Source organism: Neomonachus schauinslandi, chromosome 1 (genome assembly GCF_002201575.2).
Source record: "Neomonachus schauinslandi chromosome 1, ASM220157v2, whole genome shotgun sequence".
Lineage (NCBI taxonomy): Eukaryota > Metazoa > Chordata > Mammalia > Carnivora > Phocidae > Neomonachus > Neomonachus schauinslandi.
In genome coordinates, this window is record NC_058403.1 from 212046694 (window position 1) to 212065002 (window position 18309).

General features: G+C 62.3%; 2 protein-coding genes across 4 annotated transcripts in view; both read right to left on the bottom strand.

Moving 5' to 3' along the window:
- Nucleotides 1-82: 82 nt before the first annotated feature.
- Nucleotides 83-5420, bottom strand: LOC110594073 (WAS/WASL-interacting protein family member 1-like). Its single transcript, XM_044913126.1, has 2 exons — nucleotides 5358-5420; nucleotides 83-4881 (listed from the first exon to the last, which is right to left on the bottom strand). The coding sequence occupies exons 1-2, from the start codon at nucleotides 5418-5420 to the stop codon at nucleotides 3898-3900; spliced, it is 1047 nt and encodes a 348-aa protein (XP_044769061.1). The 3' UTR covers nucleotides 83-3897.
- The window catches only part of NFIC (nuclear factor I C), a 59087-nt gene continuing 44283 nt past the window's right edge, over nucleotides 3506-18309 (bottom strand). Inside the window, exons 7-11 of one of the 3 annotated variants that reach the window (XM_021705411.2) lie at nucleotides 14915-15040; nucleotides 13062-13246; nucleotides 12254-12401; nucleotides 10221-10306; nucleotides 3506-6134 (exon numbers count right to left, since the gene is read on the bottom strand). In XM_021705411.2, the coding sequence (XP_021561086.1) occupies nucleotides 6117-6134; nucleotides 10221-10306; nucleotides 12254-12401; nucleotides 13062-13246; nucleotides 14915-15040 (563 nt within the window). In that variant the 3' untranslated portion in view covers nucleotides 3506-6116. The remainder of the gene's footprint in view (nucleotides 6135-10220; nucleotides 10307-12253; nucleotides 12402-13061; nucleotides 13247-14914; nucleotides 15041-18309) is intronic. The other 2 variants (XM_021705412.2, XM_021705413.2) reach the window with 2 other exon arrangements.

Here is an 18309-nt window from a genome sequence, read left to right on the forward strand (position 1 = left end):
AAGCATAGCTTGTTTAATTTTTATACATTTTTTTCTTCCTTCTTTTGTCTTTTTTTTTTTGCTTTTTATTGAATCTTTTATGGAACCCCCCTTGTTTCACTTTTTTTTTTCTTTTTTTGCATAGGGAAACAAACAAACAAAATAGTAACAGCCAGAGTCACTTTCTGTAAATGGTACTTAGGTAGGCGCGTCTGCAAAAACCGAAATGACTGCGTAATATACAAGGTTATGACCAGAGTATGCTGTGAGGGGGGGCAGGCGGGCGAGCCGGGCAAGGGAGGAGTCCGGCTGGTCTGCCAGGCGTCCCCCCAAGTCCCCGTCCCGGAGGGGAAGGGGGCGGCGGGCAGCAGACCCAGCCCGGACCTTCTCCTGACCTGGGTCACGAGCATGGGGGGTGTGTGTGTGTGTGTGTGTGAGAGAGAGAGAGAGAGAGATCCGGTGTGTGGCAAGCAGGAAGCGAGAGACAGAGTAAACTATCCTGGTAATATCAGTAAAATACAAAATGGGGGGGGGAACCTCAAAAAATATCTTGGAGGGAAAAGAATGAAAACGAAGAGCAACACCACCAAAAAGTTTTTCAAAGAGCAAAAGGAAGGAAGGAAGGAAGGAAAGAAAAGGAAAAAGAAAGGAAACTCAGTCAGGTGGGTCTCTGTCCTTCCTCCCTGCACTATGCGCTCTGTCCCTCAGACTCTCTTGTCTTCCCCCATGTGGGGTCCTGGGGGTGGGAGGGCAGGAAGCTGGGGGCAAAGGCCAGGACCCCCGATTTTGAAGGGACTTTGGTTTTGGAGGCCTGGCTGGGACCCAAGATGGGAGGATGGGATGTTGATGCATTTGGGGAGTAGATTTTGGGGGTTCCCACGGGAGGGGGCTGGGACAGCTCCTGTCCCCTTCCCAGGGGTCCCCTTCTAGCCAGGAGGTGTGAGTGGAGGGCTGTGGGGAGGGCAGTAGCTTGGGGGTGCGTGACTTCCTTCCTGTCCGGCCCTGACTCCTGTTGGATCCCACCTCCTCTTTCCTGAGGCCTGGGGGGGGCCCCTGGGGAACAGGGGAGGAGAACCCCAAAGCCACACCAGCAGACATGTGAGGCACTGCTTGGGAAAGTCTTGTTTTGGTATCGCTGGCAACAAGTCCCACTGGTACGGCTTGGGGTCTGACTCCCTGCCCCGCCTGGGGGGTGGGGGTGGGGGCCAGCGCGGGGACGGGCGGACGGGGGAGGCCGGGTCAGTTCAGAGGTGGGACACTCTCACGTGTCCAGAGGGGCAGGAACGGGGAAAGACAGGGGCATGCGGAGGAAGCTGGATGTGAGGATGGGTCTGCGGGACCTCTCTACCAAAACCCTCCGCGAAGAAAAGTAGAAACCGGGGTCTCAGGGAATCCAGGTCAAAACAAAAAGTAGCCACTGTATAACCTGTATCACGAGGAAAAACTCCAAAATTATATATATTTATACATATATGTGTGTGTGTGTAGAGTACAGCCTACACCGGGGGTCAAAGTACCGTGGGAGAAGCCAGAGTGGGGACAGGGTCCTCGGGCCGCAGCGCGCACAGGGCGGGAGCTGCTCCCAGCCCAGGCTCCCGCCTACCCGGCTGCCGGCCCTGCGGACAGACAGAGGGTTCCAGAGCAGAGACGGGGATGTGTGGGGCTGAGGCTGGAATTGTCTGCTGCTTGGGGGGGTGCAAACACCCCCCCACGTCTCCTTCGGGGTTCCTCTTGGGTCTGATTGTCTAGCTCAGGGCGGGGGGCGGGGGTCTGGGTTCAGAACTCGGCAGGAGCCTGGGTGGCGGACCCAGGCCTGGGGGCCCCCTGACCCCCTTCTCCTCAGACAGGGCCGGGTCTTCCCGCCCCTCCGCACCTCCCTTTCCACCCTGGTCAGGATCCCATGCTCTCGTCCCAGAGAGGCGTGAGGACAACTTGCATATATCTGGGAGGCCTCTCTGTTCTGTTCCACAGCACGGCTGGACCCCAGGGTCAGGTGGGGGGCCTCCCATGGGTGGTGGGGGGCAGCAGGCGTGGGAGGGGATGGGGTTTGAGAACATGTTAGTCTCACACATGTAAAAAACAACACAGCGCCCTGTGCACCCTGCCCCGTGCCTGGAGTACCAACCTGAACTGCAGAGCTGGGGAAGGGGGGAAGCGGTCTGGGTCCCGGTGTTTCTGCCTTATTCTGCCTGTGGCCTTTCCTGGGGGGGGGGGGGGACACAGGCCCAAGACAGCACCACCTACTCAGCAGGGCACACAGCTGGGGGCAGGCTGCAGAGGGACAACGTGGTCCCCATGAAGCCCTTGGGGAGGTGTCCCAGGCGGGACGCTCCCCCCCTCCCCAGGTGTCTGCTCCCCAATTCTGGGGGGAAGAGAATAAAACCCAGAAATCTGCCGCATGAAACGTGACACGCAGGGCCTTGAGCTCTCGGACCAAAGGACAGTTCTTAGGGGCGGCCGCTGAGAGCGGGACCTGGCCCCCGGGACTTGCGGAGGCGTCTTTTTAAAAGAAGACATGGGATGAATGTGTGATGGTGGATGGAAGCGAGGCTGCCCGCGGGGCCCCTCCCTGCTCTGGGGGGCGACCATCTGCCCGCCGTGTCCCCACAGGAGATGCGTGGGGGGCAGGAGCTGGATGGACCCAGCCCTCGGACACCCCACTAACCAGCTGCTACTGTCTCAGCTTTGGTCGAGTAAAAAGCAAAGGAAATTGGAAGAAGAAAAAAAAACCCAACAACAACAACAAAGAAAGGAAAAAACAGAAAGGAAGCAAAAGATAAGAGGACGGACGGACGTGAAATCAAGGACAAGACAACAGGTCGGGCAGCCACCAGACGGAGGCCCATGCATGCCCAGGGGCCAAACCCTGCGCCCGCGGGCCCCTGGCTGGGCCTGCGGTGGCTGAGCTAGGTCTATAGGGACAGACAGACAGATATTGCATATATTGGGTTTGGCTTCTGTTTTCTGTTTGTTTCATCCCAGATAACCGCCCCCCCCCCAGTCACAGCTGGAAGACAGAAGTGGGTGCTGGGGGCAGGGAGGGGGCAGGAGGGGAGTGCCGCCCCAGGCTGGTCTCCAAGGAGGGGGGGTGCCCGGCGAGTCCTTTGGCAAGAAGGAAGGGGGGGTCTGGGGAAAGGAGGGGAGCCTGGGGGGCGGCAATGTGACCCTGAGCCAGGGGGAGGCCAGCCTGCAGGAAAGGTGGCATGGGGGAGTCTGGCTGGAGGCAGGATGGCCACCCCGTGGGGCCAGGGCTCACCCCTGAGGTCTGTCCGCTGCTGTGGGCGGGGGCCTCGGAAGGGACTCCTCTGGAGCCCAGCGGTGGGGCTGGGGATGGCAGAGCACCAGGGCGCACCCCCACTGCAGCAGAGCTGTGGACAGAGCTGGGGGTGGGGGGCAGACCATGGGCGACTGTTCTGTGGATTGCTTTTCTAAGCGTGGGATTTTCCTTTTTTTTTTTTAATTCTTATTTTTTTTTTTACAAATAGAAATACATCCCTCTTCAATTTTTATTTTTTATTTCATGTCATTGTTTTGTCTTTTTGTTTTTTTTTTAACTACACGAGCAGTGCATGCGAGCTATCTGTGTGCGCTGATATTGTTTAAAGGTAATACTTATTTTCGGAAGGCAAGGCACATCATGTGGTAGAAAATTTCGTGCAAATTAGGAAACATGGAGTTTTTTTAAGGTTTTTTTTTTGTATCTTTTTTTTTTTTTTTTTTAAAAGGGGGGGGGGTGGTTTGAGGGGGGGGGGGGGGGGCGGGGGGAGGGAGATAGAGCCAGGGATAATTTGCCATGCAGTATCAGCCGCGCGAGCTGACATCAGGAGCCAGGTCACAGGAATCCCCGACTAAGCACCATGCAAAGTTAGGTAGCTGGGGGCCACCAGGTGCCCCTCCCCTACCCCGCCTACCCGCACCCTAAGGTTCCCGGCTGAGAAGCTTCCGGATACCCCAACTGCACGACCCACCCCCTCCTGCCCTCCCGGAGAGCGGCCCATGCTTTGGTCCCCAACAGCCACCCAGTGGAGGGGGCCCTGGGGACAGACGGACGGACCAAGGGTTCTTGAATGCCTCTGGACAATGGGAGGGGGGGTTGGTGGGGAAGGGTCTTTCTCTTATGGTTGAGTTTGCCAAGCCCCTTGGGCTGGTTTGGGAGGAAAGTCCAGTTTCTGGGGAGGTGGGAGGAGGCTGGCCAGGCCTGGGGTACCGGGAGAGGGCCAGGAGGGCCAGGCTGGGAGCAGATGAGGCGGAGGCCCAGCCCAGGGCGATGGCTTTGGCCCAGGCCAGTGGGTGGGGAGTCTTGGTGGGGAAGGTCTTCCCCAGGGCCAGGCATGGAGGAGGCCGGCTGGGACTCAGATGGATGGGATGGGAGGGGATCCCCCCTCCCAGGCCCCCCACCCAAGACAGCCATCCTGGGGTGGGGGTGGGGATGGGGCCAGGGAGCCGGGGTTGGGGGGCACCCGGTGTCCCCAGCTTAGTGTTTTTGGAGCGGCTCAACGGAAAACGTTTAGCAGATGGGAGGTCCCCCACATGGCCACAGGGGACCCCCCCCCAGGCGCTGACCCCACCCTCCCCCAGCCAGAACCCCCCAACCCCATCCAGGCTTATACGGACTGCAGTTGCCCGGCCTTCTTTCCTTGTGGGGGCCCAGCTGTGATGCACCTGCCCGGCTGTGCCCCACTTTGGCGGGGGAAGATGAAAGTGCAAACCGTGGTCCCCCTTTGGGCTGGGAGGCACCAGGGAGGGGGTGTCGCTCCAGGATGTAAGGCACTGGCAGAGGAGGCGAGGGAGGGCCTGCTGGCTTCCCCAGACCCCACCCCCGTGCCCGAGCGCAGCAGGGCTTGAGGGATGCCCAGCTCTGCCCCCTGGGCCAACTGTAGGGGGGGTCCCATCTCTCCAGCTCTGAGGGGAGCACAGCAATGAGGGTCAGCGACTGGAGGTGGCCGGGTTGGGGGAGGGAATGGAAGGGGCCCGCGGCCACTTCCCATTCCAGCTGGACAAAGGGGGGCGGGTGGTGGGAATCAGGCACTTAAACCACTCGCTCTCACCTCCCACCTCCGTGGGCTAAGCAGGGGGGTCCTCCCCTCCCAGGGCTCGGGTGGATGGAGGCTCTGGACAGGGTGTCCCCTCCTGGGGAGCTCTGAGTCCCTCCACTCCCCCAGCCCCTTCCTCGGAAAGTGCATTTCTTACAGTGTGTGCAACGTGGGTCCCTCCCCTGGGGGGTGTGGAGCAGGGCCAGCGGGATGCGGGGTGGGGTGGCCTCCTATGCCGCGGGGTGGAGCTGGGGGTCAATTGCATAGAGACTTCTCCTCCCAAACAGGGCAGGCATGGGGCTGCAAGACCAAGTCCCGAGCAAGCCCGGCCGAGCGCGCACGCACACTGTGGGGCAGGCGGAGGTCCCACAGCAGCAGGACGCTCCTGACAAAGTTTCTGCCACGCATCCCAGTCCCCTGGCGACACCCAGGGTCTCCCCACAACCCTCTTCTGCCCTTGTCGCTTCCCTGCCCACCTGGGCCTCCACTGCCCGCGGCTGGGGTCCTTGCCAGCCCCCCCCCCCCCCCCCCAGCGTCCCCACAGCGCCCGCCTCCCCACTCGGCAGACACGGTGGCGGAGGCCTGGCTGACATCCCGGCAGTGGGGACACGGGGAGAGGTGGCCTTGCCGGGTGTCCCGCCCCATGGGGCCTGGGCAGGGGCACCGGGCCGCGCTCACCTGGTCCTGGGCGGAGGCGGGGAGCGGGCGCCTGCCCTTGGAGCCCAGCAGCCGGAGATGAGTCCCTGCGGAGGGCGCCCTGCGCAGGCTGCGTGTGAGCGGCGGCAGGGCCTGGCCCTCCGGTCGGGCCGCGGCGACCCGAGAGTTCTGAGGGGCTGCTGTCTTTACCTTTTGTCTTCTTGGATGGGTGGGTTTATTTTTATGGTGTTTTTTTTCTGTTTTTTTTTTTTTTTTTTTGCCTTTTTTTCCTTTTTGCTTGTTTCCCTCCTGTGTATGTGTGTCTGTTCTGTCTTTTCGGCCAGGCTGGGAGTCGGCGGGGTGTTCTCGCTCGCTCTAACTTTCCACTGAAAACGTGGGCCAGGGGCCGACAGTGCGGCCCCCTGGGATTCCCGCGACGAAGGAGCAGGGCGTGGGAAGAAATCTTTCTTATCCCAGATACCAGGACTGGGTGCCCGACAGGGACACACGGAGAGAGGAGAGAGAGAGAGAGAGAAACGGGGGTCAGGCTCCACCATCGACCGCACTGGCCACCACCCAAACCCGCCTCCTCGGGGTCCCTGTCCCCCGGCCCCAGACGTGTCATAACCTGCTAGGGGACCCTGCACAAGGCTGCTGGATGAAACGCAGGGTGCCCGGGGACAAATGACTTCTGGAGAAACCACAGGGAAACCCGTATGCCGTGCAACTTCTGGTATATACTTATGCTGAGACAATTTTTTCAAACTTATTTTTATCTCTTGTCTATCTGGACTTTAAATCTATCTGAGCATCCTGGAGCTTTTGTTTACAACCAGATCTCTGTGCCTCGGTGCTCTGAGTCTACAAAGACGGAGAGGATGTGGCTCCGCCCCGGGCTTCCCTCCACACGCGGAGTCGCTATGAAGTGCCACCTTGTCCAAGCACAGCGACCAGGGCTGTTTGCTTTCGTTTTTTAAACAAACGTTTTCCCATTTAAGGATCCTCCCCTGATTCCTCATGAAGAAGGGACTATGCCCCCCACCACCCCGTTTCAAAACGAAGAAAATATGGGCTCAGAGAAGTCAAGGAATTTGCCTAAGTCCACCGGCACAGGGGGCCAGAGTGGAATTCCAACTCGGGCCTGCCTGGTTCCAGTCCTTGCTTGGCCCCTGCCCAGGTCTGACCTCTAACCTGTCCCTTGAGGGGTCACAAGCTCCACTTCCCATAGGGGGACTGGGGCTCAGGCTGAGGGACAGCTCCAGCCTGGGTCTCCGCAGGGAAGCCGCCGTACACACCCTTTCCCTGGAGAATGTGTCCAATCCACCTGCGTGGGGCCGGCCTGGGGACACCCCCTGACTGAGGCTGGAGCAGCGCTGTCCCTCACCCCTGCTGTAAATCAATTGTGCCCCTCCAACCAGGCTGCCCCGTGGGCCATCCCAATGAACTGGCGCCCTGGCTCCCAGCCCCCCACCTCCAGCCAAGTTCAAGTTCATCTTGGCCATTACCTCATGTCTGGTTTCTGTTGGCAACCAGACAGACTCTGGGCGTGACCCTCCCCCATGGTGGCCTCCCCTCGGCCCTTCCTCCTTCCTCCCTCCCAGGCCTCTGGTCCCAGCAACTTAACATCCTCCCCTTCGGCTGAGGGGGAGACTGCCGGGGGTGCCGGGGTGGGGGGGGCGGGCAGTGAGGTCCCGGCTCTGGACTCCCCTGGCCTGGCTGGAGCCATCAGTGTGGCTCTGGCATGTGGCTTAGCCCCTCTGGACCTTGACTTACTCATCTGCTGGATGGGTGTCATGTGTTTCTGGGCAGAAAGGACCCTGGTGTAAAATGCTCGGGCCGGGGGGGAGTTCCATCACATCAGAGAGGGGGCAGAGGTGTATGGGCCCATGGACTCCACTCTGGGGACCCAAGTGATGGATGGCTCAGGACTGGGGGGGATTGATGGGGGAGATGAAGAAGGTAGGGAACTGACCGGGGGGGGGGGGACACTGCGGGGGGGGGGGATGCTGACAGGGGAGGGGATATTGGCTGGGGGAGGGGCACTGATGTGGCGGAGAGGAAGACAGAAGATGGAAGGGTGTGAGGAGGGGAAGAAGCTGCTGTCGGCTGGGGGGGGTGGAACTGGGGGGCCAGAGGAAAGCAAATCTCCCAGGAATAACGAAGGGGGAAGGCAGAAGTGCTGACTGGATGAGGCGCGAGAGGCCTCTAAGCTCTGAGCCCTTCGGATGGGGGCTCCAGGAGCGGGGAGCAGGGTCTGCAGGGAGCAGCAAGGGGGCGCCTGACCCACTAGGGAACTGGGGCCAGCGGTCCCGCTGACACAGCGCTGCCAGGGACTCCCCCAGAGCGGCCCTCCCTATTCACCCAGATTGGGGCCTCACCGCTCCCACAGCCCAGGCCCCCTTGGGAGCCTCTCACCAACCTGGCGTCTCCCTTCCATGTCCCACGTCCCCCAGCAACACCAGCCCCAGAAAGCTCTTTCTCATTCCCAGATCTGGCTGTGCCCCTCCCCCCCCCACTCAAAACCCTTCCATGGCTCCCCATGGCCCCCAGGACAAAGCCCACATTCAACTGTTTGTCCAGCATCTCCAGCCTCTGTCAGTGCCGAGCCCCCTGCCTGGGCACCCCTGCCCTGCTCCTCTGCTGGCCAGCCTTTGTACCAGCCCCAGCCCCTTCCTACCCAGGCAGGGGGCTGCGGGCCCCCTCCCCAAGGTTCCTCCACACCAGCTGGGGCCCACTGGCCAAGAGGGGGCCATGAGAAGCATGTAGAACCAGAGTATGCCCTGGCCTGCCTCGGTTTCCTTCCTCTTCCAGGACGTCTGCTGGGGAGAGGGACCCCCATGTAGAGGTTGATAATGCAGAGGTGAGGCAGGGGGCTGGGGGCCTGGAGAAGAGTTAAGTAGGCAAGGCCTCCTACTGGTCACTGTGTATTACCTTCGGTTTCTGAAGCAGTTAGGACATTCCCAGCCTCCCCCTGGGGTGGGATATGGGGTGGGGGCAGGAGAGGAAATGCAAGGCTCCAGAGCACTGGGGAGTGGGAGTGTCCATGCTGGGACTGACAGAGAGTGGCCACGGGGTACCCAAAACCCAAAGAAGGGAGTCCTGGAGTTTCCCCAGCTTGCTGGGGTACCCTGACCAAGCGATTCCTGTCTGGATCCCGGCTGGAGCTTTGCAAGGCAGAACGCTTAGTATTGGGGGTTTGCAAGGGTATGTGGGGCAGTCTCTTTGCCTTAGGGTGCCCTTTCTACATAAAACTGGTCCCTGAAGGAACGCTCCCTGGGAGGTGTGTGAGGCCAGAAGACGAGAGGGAGGTTCAGAGTGGGTAAAGCAGAGCCAGGTGTGAGCCCTGGCCTCCTGGCCCCAGCACTCACTGCTGAGGCCCGGGCAGGGAGGGAGAGCAACGGCCTCCCCGTGGCCCCTGTGAGCCAGCAGCAACCAGATCTGCCCAGGAGGGTCCCCAGCTGATTCTGGTCTTAGCTGAGGATGAAGGGGACGCAGCCACCTCTCCAGCTCCTCCTCAATCCCTGCCCACGCCCTGCTGCAGGAAACCCTCCCCCAGCTACTGGAGGGACCACATGTGGCCCCGGGTCCCACAAATGCCCATGCTCTGTGGCTCTGGCAATCTGGAGATGCTGGGGAGCCCCGGGCTGCTCTCTCTGCACATCTGGGCCCTGGAGGGCCTGCAGTGCCTGGCACTGCCCTCGGGCTGTTTGACATTCTATAACCCCCTCCCCAAGACATACTGGGGAGCGGGGGCTCCAGGGTCCAGCCCCCACCTGCCAACACACTCCCAGCCAGCATGCGGCACAGACTCAGACCCCAACCCTGCTTGGGAAGCTGAGAGCCACGAGTCTTAGTTCTGGAGCCATCGGGGCTCTGCCCTCCACTGCTGCTCAGCCTCAGGCAACTCGCTCCTCCTCTCTGAGCCTCCCGGTCTGGTCCCCGGCCCTTCCCCCTCTCCCGGCCCTGGTGCACCCTCGGGCCCGCAGTTATGCCGACTCCGCCTCCGCGGCTCCCCTCTCCACATCTCGGACTGCAGCCTGGGGTGGGGGTGCATGGGCTCTGCTGGGAGGCCCCACCCCCGGCCATGGGCTGCCTCCGTTTCCCCAGCTGCCGCTGGAGTCCTAGAGTCCACGGCCACCCTCTGTCTCCCTTTTTCGTGCTCCCTCTGGCCAGCAGCATGGAAGGGGACAAAGGCTGGGGGTCGCAAGCTTGGGCTGACGTGCTGTGTGATCCTGGGCAAATCCCCTCGCCTCTGCGGGCCTCAGTCTTCCCATCTGTACAAATGGGCCCGGGGTGGTAACAGCCCCGGCCTCGCAGCAGCTCTGTCGTTGAGTGTCTCCCGCTGGGAAGCGGCAAGCGGGGTCGGGGGCCGTACCACGTCCCCGGGCGCGGGCTCGAGGCCCTGGAAGGGTACGGGAAGCTGGCCCCCCTGCCACGCACGGTGGCCACCGTGCAGGGGTGCAGCTGGAGGGATGGCATGGGACCAGCAGGCCGGCCTCTCCCTGCGCACCCAGGCGGGGCCCTTTGCCCTGCCCCTCCCTGCCCCCCACCAGCCGGCCTCTCGGCCCCTACCTGTGCCTGATAAATGCCCGCTGGATCCCTTGGTCCTAATCCCACAAAGGAACGGTTTGCAGGGGACGTGCCGGGCGTAGAGTAGGCTGCGGGGAGGAGAGAGACCGAGAGCCCGTTAGCGAAGGGGGCTGTGCGGGAGCACCCAGAGAGGGTGGCCGCTGCCCAGGGTCACACAGCCGGGCCTTCGCACCCAGCACCCGGCGCCTCCAAGCTTGCTGCCCTCCCCAGCCGATCCGGGCACCCCGGGAAGCCCACAGTGTCGGGCCCTGGGGTCACACAGGCGGGGCATCTGCTGCGATGGAAGGCACAAGATGAAAGATTCATCATCAGAAACCGCCCGTGAATTATTCAGGGTGCTTCGCTGCCTACTCCAGCTGCTCTCGTGGCCTGCATCCCGCGCGTGGCGCCATGAATTATGGAGGGCGCTTTATTTATTAATCTTACTCTTGGAGACTGTGCAGGGAAGGCCGGGTGTTTGCAGACACACGCATGCACGCACACATTTATATTTACGTTTACATTTAGAGTTAGATTTTCATCCCAATTACGTTTTGTTGGCAAGTAAGTAATTCGCAGCCCAGGGCTGCCAGGGAGCTTGGGGGCCTCAGCCAGGCCGCGCCCGAGGTGGCGGGAGGGTCCCTGCGTCCCTGCGTGGGATCGGCCAGGCTGGGGTAAGTGGGGGGCGTGGGGGTCGGGGGCCCTGGCAGGAGGAGGGGGACAGGCTGCACAGGCTGTTAAAACCGGGTGCAGGAGGAGAGGGAATTCCCGGGCCCGTGGGCCTGCAGAGGCCTCCATCTAGCAAATGTGAGGACTACTCCCATTTTACAGACGAGAGAGCGAGTGGAGCAGGGGGTACCCTGCCCAGCGTATTTACTATCTACTCTCTACTCCGTGCCTGGCGTGGAGCTTAATGTTCTCCCTGATCTAGCTCCTCCCCTCGCTCCCCACCACCCTAGACTGGGCGCTCTGTGACCGTCCCATTTTATGGCTGAGAAAACGGGCAGCTCAGAGAGCAAGGACATTTCCCACGGGGAGTGAGCTGCGGAGACAGGATTCAAACCCAGTGCCCCGCACTGCCCCTGGCATTCAGAGAAAGCCCGTCTGCTCATACAGCTGCCCCACGTCCGGGCCGGCCCTGGACGGCGGGGGTGGGGGCAGAGCTGCAGGGAAGGGGGCGAGCTGCTGGCCCCCCTGCTCAGGTGTGGTGACACAGATGCTCAGAGTGTGAGGGGCAGACTGAGAGGTCTGGGGTCTCTGAGATCATCTGCTCAGGGCAGTGACTGAGACGGCCTTGGGGGACGCCCAGAGGCCGGCGGCCCAGAGTGAGGCGGCCTGGAGGAGGGTGGATGGCCCACCCGAGCCCGCACTGGGGTCCAGGGAGGGGCTGGGTGCAGAGCCACTGCCGATGGGGGTGGACCCCAGGACTGGGGGAAGTGTGAGGGGCCAGCGAGTGGTCATCTGGAATCACATCCAGAGGGTGGAAAGTTCTAGAAGGCGAGGCAATCAACTCAAGGCCTTCTAGGATCAGGTGGGCAGGTGGGGACTGTCTCATCTAAAGGTGTGGCCCAGCCTGGGTCACCAGTAGGAACGGGGCCCACTGTGGCTGCTTTTTTTTTACCAAGAGCCCAGAACTCTGACATTTTCACGTGAACTGTCCTGACTCTAAGACAACAAGAAATTATCATTTTCCACCAACAAAAGGCACCTGGGGGCTGCGTCTGCCCCTGGGGCCGCCGGTTTGAGATCTTCACCTACCGCCTCCTGCTCATTGCACAGAGGAGGGCTGAGAGGCCAGGAGCGGGCACGCAGGGACCCCAGACGCCCCCCTGGCCCTCTCCTGCCACTCCCTAAGGCTGCCTTGGCCCCACGTGGGCCTGACCACATGGCCCCCCGGGCCTCTACCTGGGGACCCACCAAACTCACCGGGACCCGGCAGGCCAGGCCCGAGCCCGACCCCAGCAGTCGGGGAGGGGAGGGGAGGGGGCCCCTCAGGGACGCCCGCCCTGCCACGGCACCGCTTCCCGAGTGCTTACAGGGCGAGGTCGGCGACGTGCTTCCTCCCTCGGAGGTGGGTTTGGTGGCGGGGGGGAGCGCCAGCCGCGGCAGCCCAGGGGGCGGGGGTGCCAGCATCTGAGCAGAAAGGCAGTGACTGGACATTTTGAGCTGACCACTTCCATTTAACTGGGAGGAACAGAGAGACAGGTGGTTAAGGCGGCGGGCGCCCCCTCTGCCTCGGGCGGCCGTCGGCGGCCCTGCCGGGGGAGGGCCGGGCTTGGCGTGACCAGGCGAGTTTGGTGGGTGCCGCTGCCGCCCCCTCGCCTGACCCCGCAGGCCTCCAGAAGCATCCCGGGACCCTGCGTCTCCTCCTCAAGCCACTCTTTACCCGTCTGCTCCTTCCACGAGATGCCACCTCACCCTGAACAACATCCGAACCCACGGGGGCTGTACGCTCCCCTTGTCCACTATAAGGACGAGTTTGTCCACCACCTCGCCCACAGCTCCAAATGCAAAAGGCTCTGAACACTGAAAGCTTCTGTGGAGGTTTGGCAAAGGTGGGCTTGTGCTGAGGCCCCAGGACCATGTGTGAATCTGGGTAAACTGTGTGCTGTCAACTCCAACACCCGGAAAAGCCTTCATTCTGACCTGGCCCGGCTCCGGGCACTTCAGAAGAGGGAACGCGGCCCTGCCATCCATGAAACCATTTCAAACAGAGGCTGCCTGGCGGAGGGCTGCCCGAGACGGCCGTGTGATGTGCCAGGCCCCCCGGGGAGGTCCCCTGGAGCCATGTGTGGGCAGACGGCCCTGTGGGGCAGAGGGGAGGCCCAAGCCCCCCAAACTCACCGGTCCAGGCTGCTGGCTGGCTGGGTCACAGGCCAGCGACACGAGATCTTTGAGCGGGTCCTGGGGGTTGAGGTGAGGTGGGTAGCGGATGGCTGTGTGCGGGAAGTAGGTGGAGGCTGTCTGGGGCAGGATGGAGGTCGTGGGGAAGTGTAGGGCTGAGGATGGGTGAGGGCTCCGGGCGATCCCTGTGGAGACCAGGAGGGGTAGTCAGCGGAGGCTCTGGCTGGGGGCATGGTCTCCCAGCGACTGGGTCTGTGGGTGCAGGTCCCAGTGACAGAGCAAAACCCAGCCCTTTACACGCCCAAGTTCGAGGACGTCTACCATAAGCCCACGGGTTGTGGTATCACCTCCCCCCCCCCTTTTTTTTTTAAGTAGGCTCTACACCCAGCATGGAGCCGAATGGGGGGCTTGAACTCACGACCCTGAGATCAAGACCTGAGCTGAAATCAAGAGTTGGATGCTGAACCAAAGAAGTCCCCCAGGTGCCCCGGTTTCGTCTGGTTTTGAAATAGGATGACATGATGGCTCTCTGAGGTTATGTCCCCCGCCCCAGACCACACAGCAAGCAGGTGGCAGACCCAGGGGAAGGTCTGGCCCCACAGCCCAGAGCCCAACCCAAGGCTCGGCTAGCTCTTTCTGTAGACGGTTCACGGGTTTCTAGCACATTCTCTGTGCAACCACCACGATTTCTTTTAGGACATTGCCATCATCCCGAAAAGCAGCCCCGCCCCCATCAGCCGTTACCCTCCCACCCCCTCCCCGTCCGGCCCCCACGAGCCCCCTTCCCGTCCGTGGATGAGCCTGTTCCGGACGTGTCACCCACGTGGACTCACACCCCGTGTGGCTTCTGTGTGTAGTTCCCTCCCTGAGCGTCGTGGGCTTGGGGTCCGTCCCGTGTGGGCACCTCGCTCCTGTTCACAGGTGAGTAACGTGCCCGCGTAGTATTTGCTTTTTTTTTTTCCTAAACAATCCAATGACTTTTTGTATATTCGTGCCGTCATTCTAGAACATTTCCACCACCCCCAAAGGCAGCCCTGCTTCTATCATGGCTCAGTCCCCCTGTCCTCTCTCCAGCTCCTGGCCAAACAGTACATACTTCTGGCTTCTCAGCCCTAGGTTCTCCTGTAGCTACTGGACCTGCCCACTGCAGCCCGAGAGCTGCCACAGACGACGTGTCAACGGGTGGATGAGGCCACGCAGCCGTGGAACCTTATTTACAGCAGCAGCCGTGGGCCTGGTCTGCTGCCTCGTGATCTAAACCACGGCACCATGCTGGTTTTTACCCGCCTCCCTGTATGTGTGTCTGCCCCGTGCAGAGCTAAAGTGTTATCATCATAACAACGGGCTCCCCGGAGATGTTCAAGCCCTTGATTTAGCTCGTTCGGTCCTAAACACAGTCCCGGGGTGGGGTGGGGAATGTTTATGAGCCCCAACTGCCAGGTGAGCAAACACAGAACCAGGGGCACTGTGCCCAGCTCAGCGCACACCCACTGGCTGCTTGAGTGGGTCTCCCTCCTGTTCACGTGGCACCCCTGTATCACCTGGGTGGCCTTGTGTGTGTCCACCCCCTTTGGGGACCTCCCAACCCTGCGGGGGCTGAGTGTGAGATAAGGCGAGCAGGTTGAGGGACAAGCCCAGACTGTACCTCCTTCCTGTACAGAAGGGGACACCGAGGCCCAAGAGACAGAGTCAGGGCCAGGCGCTCTGTACCACGACACCTCCAGGTTTTCTCGCCTGGCCGGGAGGCCACGGCGACAGGACTCATGGTCAGATGGCCTGTGGGACGTCCCTGGCCGAGGGGGGCCTGGCCAGAGGGCCCAGCCGCCCTCCCTGCCCGGGGCCCCCGTGCTCACCGCTGTGCACGGCAATGACAGGCCGGTGGTGCTGTGTGAAGCTGGAGAGGCGAGGTGAGTCCTGGGGAGACGGGCTGTGGAATGGAGACTTGTCCATCTCGGTCTTCTTCACCGGGGACGAGATGCCTGCGTGGGAGGAGCCAGAGGGTCACAGGGCTGCAGGCATCAGATCCTGGCCCTTCCTTCTTCCAGCACCCCGGGGCCGAGGGCCTGGGAGCCCACTGTCCGCGGTGGGGCTGCACACTGGGGCTCCGAGCACAGAGAATCGGGGCTCCGAGCACAGAGAGGGGCTGCACGGGGTCATGTGGCCCACGGAACGAGGAGCCTGGTGCCCACAGAGGCCCCTGGACGTCACAGCCTGGCCCCCGCCTTCTCTCCTTCCAGACACAGGTCCGCTCGGGGCTGCCTTGGGCCCCGGGGGCCGCCAGGCTCTAGAGAGAAGGCCGCAGGGTCCCTTCAAAAGCCCCATCAGGCAGAGGTGAGCTGGCAGGACACAGACAAGGCCCTGAGTGGCTCTGCGCGTGCAGACCTCATCCTCACCAGGGTGAGGAACAGAATCTTCCCTGTGGGGCCATCGTGAGGATAAAGGGAGACAGAAGACTACAGCTGCTAGACCAGGGCCCGGCACCTGCCTGACCTGCGGCAATCCCGAGCAGAGGGGCCTCACCGCCTCCCCAGCTGCCTGGGGCACCCCTGGCCCTCCGGTACCCCGACAGCCTCCAGCTCAGCCCCCGGCACCTCCCTCCATGAATGACGTGTAAATCGGGCCCACGGAGACTCCGCAGAGACCGTGGCCCAAGTGTCCCCATTGTCCCAACGGGGGCAGACCACGCCTCTGCTGGGCACACGGGGGCCCTTCAGAAATAGGCGGGCCCCCTGCACCCTCCATCTGGCACCCCCACCCCTGCCGTCCCCCAGATGTGCGGGAAGAGAGTGACAAGTGCAGAGTCCCGGGTCCGGCTCCATCCCTGCGTCCAGAATCTCAGGGATGTGGGGCCTGCAGATGGATACACTTAGAAATTATTTTAAAAATATAATTTAGAGTGACATACACCTACTGAGACTCAGAGTGGATTCAGACATGGTGAGGGGTGTGCCTTCCCTCCCACCCAGCACCGCTGACGTCAGGGCAGGTCATTCCCCTGGGGGGGGGGGGTGCATCCTGCACGCTGTAGGCCGAGCAGCATCCTTGCCATGCCCCACCCCCATGCCAGGAGCCCCCCGGGCCACAACCACAGAGGTCCCTGGGCAGAGTCGCCCTGGCGAGAGCCGCTCCCTCCTGAGGCTTCCTGTCATGGTTTCTGGGGTCTCCTGTCGCGCGTGCCCCGTGACAGGGGGGCGTGTTCCCTCAGCCACACCACTGGGTCCTGCTTCCCGTGGTCCCTCTGCTGGCCTCGGTGAACCAGATGTGGGAACCAGCCCCCCATGGCCATTAGGGCAGTCAGCTGGTTCTGCTGTTACAACCCTGGTCGCCAGCCCTGAACACACGCGGTGTGAATGAATGAGTCCTGGGACCTGGGTCAGCGGGTCCTGGCAGCCAAGCTTTCCCAGGGACCAGGAGGGGCTGATGGGACAGAGGTGGTCAGCAGGGAGGCAGCCAGCCCTGGGGGCTGTGTGTGTGTGTGTTTGTGTGTGTGTGCATGCGCGAGTGCAGGATCCCTGCTGCCACGGGGCTGTGGTGGGAACAAGGGAACGAGGTTAGGGCCGGGAGACGCTCTCTTAGGAGGATTTCCTAGAACAGCCTGTCCTGGATGGCAATAGCCTGGTTGGACCCTGCCCCCCAGCGCATCTCTACAGGCCCTTCTAGAGCTTCCTGAGATGGGGCCTGGGGGAACCAGGGCAGGCGGGAGGGAGGGGGGAGCCTGACCCCAGGCCCTGCAAGAAAGAATAGCCCTCCGTGCTGCTGGGCAGGCCCCCGGAGGCCCTGAGTGTGAATTCCCACATCCGGGCATCCCTCAGTGGTTCAGCAGACTTGCCTGCAATGCCCCTGAGTAGCTGCCGTCCGGTTAGGACGCTGCTGGTATGGCCTCCACCCCTGGGTCCGAGCAGGCATCTTGCTGCTCAACACGTCTACCTGTATTCCCACCCGGGCGCCCGGTCTGTGTCCCATCTGAGAAGGGCCACCTTTACTGAGCACACAAGCCTGCAGCCCCCCCTTCGCGTCCCCCGCCTCCCCGCTCCGTCTGGCACCTGTCTAAGCACATCCTCCACCAAGTGGACCCACCTGCATGTGCATCCACTTGCTCAACACACAAGCCCGTCCCAGCTCCACTGTCCGGGGCTCCCTGGCCCCAGCGGGCGCGCGCGGGCTGGCCCCCTGCGGTGTGTGCAGGCGGAGTGATGGGTGGGTGCGTGCCACTCTGCCAAGACCAGCCATCATCTGGTGAGCCTGCATGATGCAGGGCACGTGGGGCCCAGTGGCTCTCCGCGGGGGCGTGTGGGGCACTGCAGGGGTGTGCTGCAACCCCGGGCCCACCACCTCGGTGCTGGGAGCCCCTCCCCAGAGCGGTGACAACCTGGACGTCCTGACTGGAGTCCCCTGGGGGCGGAGCGGCCCGGGTGAGGGCCCTCTGCAAGATCGTGGGCAGGCACGCAGCTGCCCTGCGCAGGGCTTACAGGAGTCACCCCCACATGTGGACACTGGCGCCTGATGGGAGGTCACTGGCTGGAGGCCACGGAGCAGAGAACTGGTGGGGCTGACTCTTACCACCGCACCTCCACCGGCCACGCTCTGCACCCCTCCTGCCGCCCCCAAGTTCCACAGAGGTGGACAAAGCCCCCCCCGACACGTGACAGAGAGAAGGGAGCCGCCTGCTTCACCCTGGATCAAAACTGCATGTGGGGGGGGCCTACACCCCCTGCTGGAGGGCCCCAGGAGCAGCAAGAACCAAGCAGTCTGGCAGCCGAGCAGAGGGTGCCCCTTTCTGGCCCCCGTGGGTGGGTAATCAGGGAAGGCCTCGGGAGGGGGTGGCCAGGAGGAGAAAAGGCACTCCTACCTGGGCATAGAGAGGGCAAAGGCCTGCGAGGTGTGGATGCGGGAATGCTGCCTGGGTGGGGCTGACACGACCCCCCCCAGGTAAGAGATGCTGGGGTTGGGGGGCTGTTAGCTGAGCACTGCCCTTGTGGCCAGAGCAGAGGAAGGGAAGAGTGCTCTAATCAGCTTAGCCCCCTTAATGAGCAGCTAATTGGGGGCCGTCTAGACAGGAAGCTGGAGGAAGCCAGGAGGAGGAGAAAGTGGGGGAGGGGGGAGGAGATGGGAGGGGGAGGAGAGGGAGGAGATGAATCCATCTTCCCACTAGGCTGGGAGCTCCTGCGGGGGCCCAGACAGGCCACACAGTGGGGGTCACAGCGGGGATGGGGGGAGGGGGTTATACCGAGGGTCCCGCAGGAGGGAG

Excerpts from the sequence above, each read along its gene's own strand:
- LOC110594073 (XM_044913126.1), bottom strand. The coding sequence starts at position 5,420 with ATGCGTGGCAGAAACTTTGTCAGGAGCGTCCTGCTGCTGTGGGACCTC. Across the intron at positions 4,882-5,357 it reads ACCTCCGCCTGCCCCACAGT|AGCTGGAGAGATGGGACCCC; the intron begins GTGCGTGCGCGC and ends TGCTCCCCTCAG.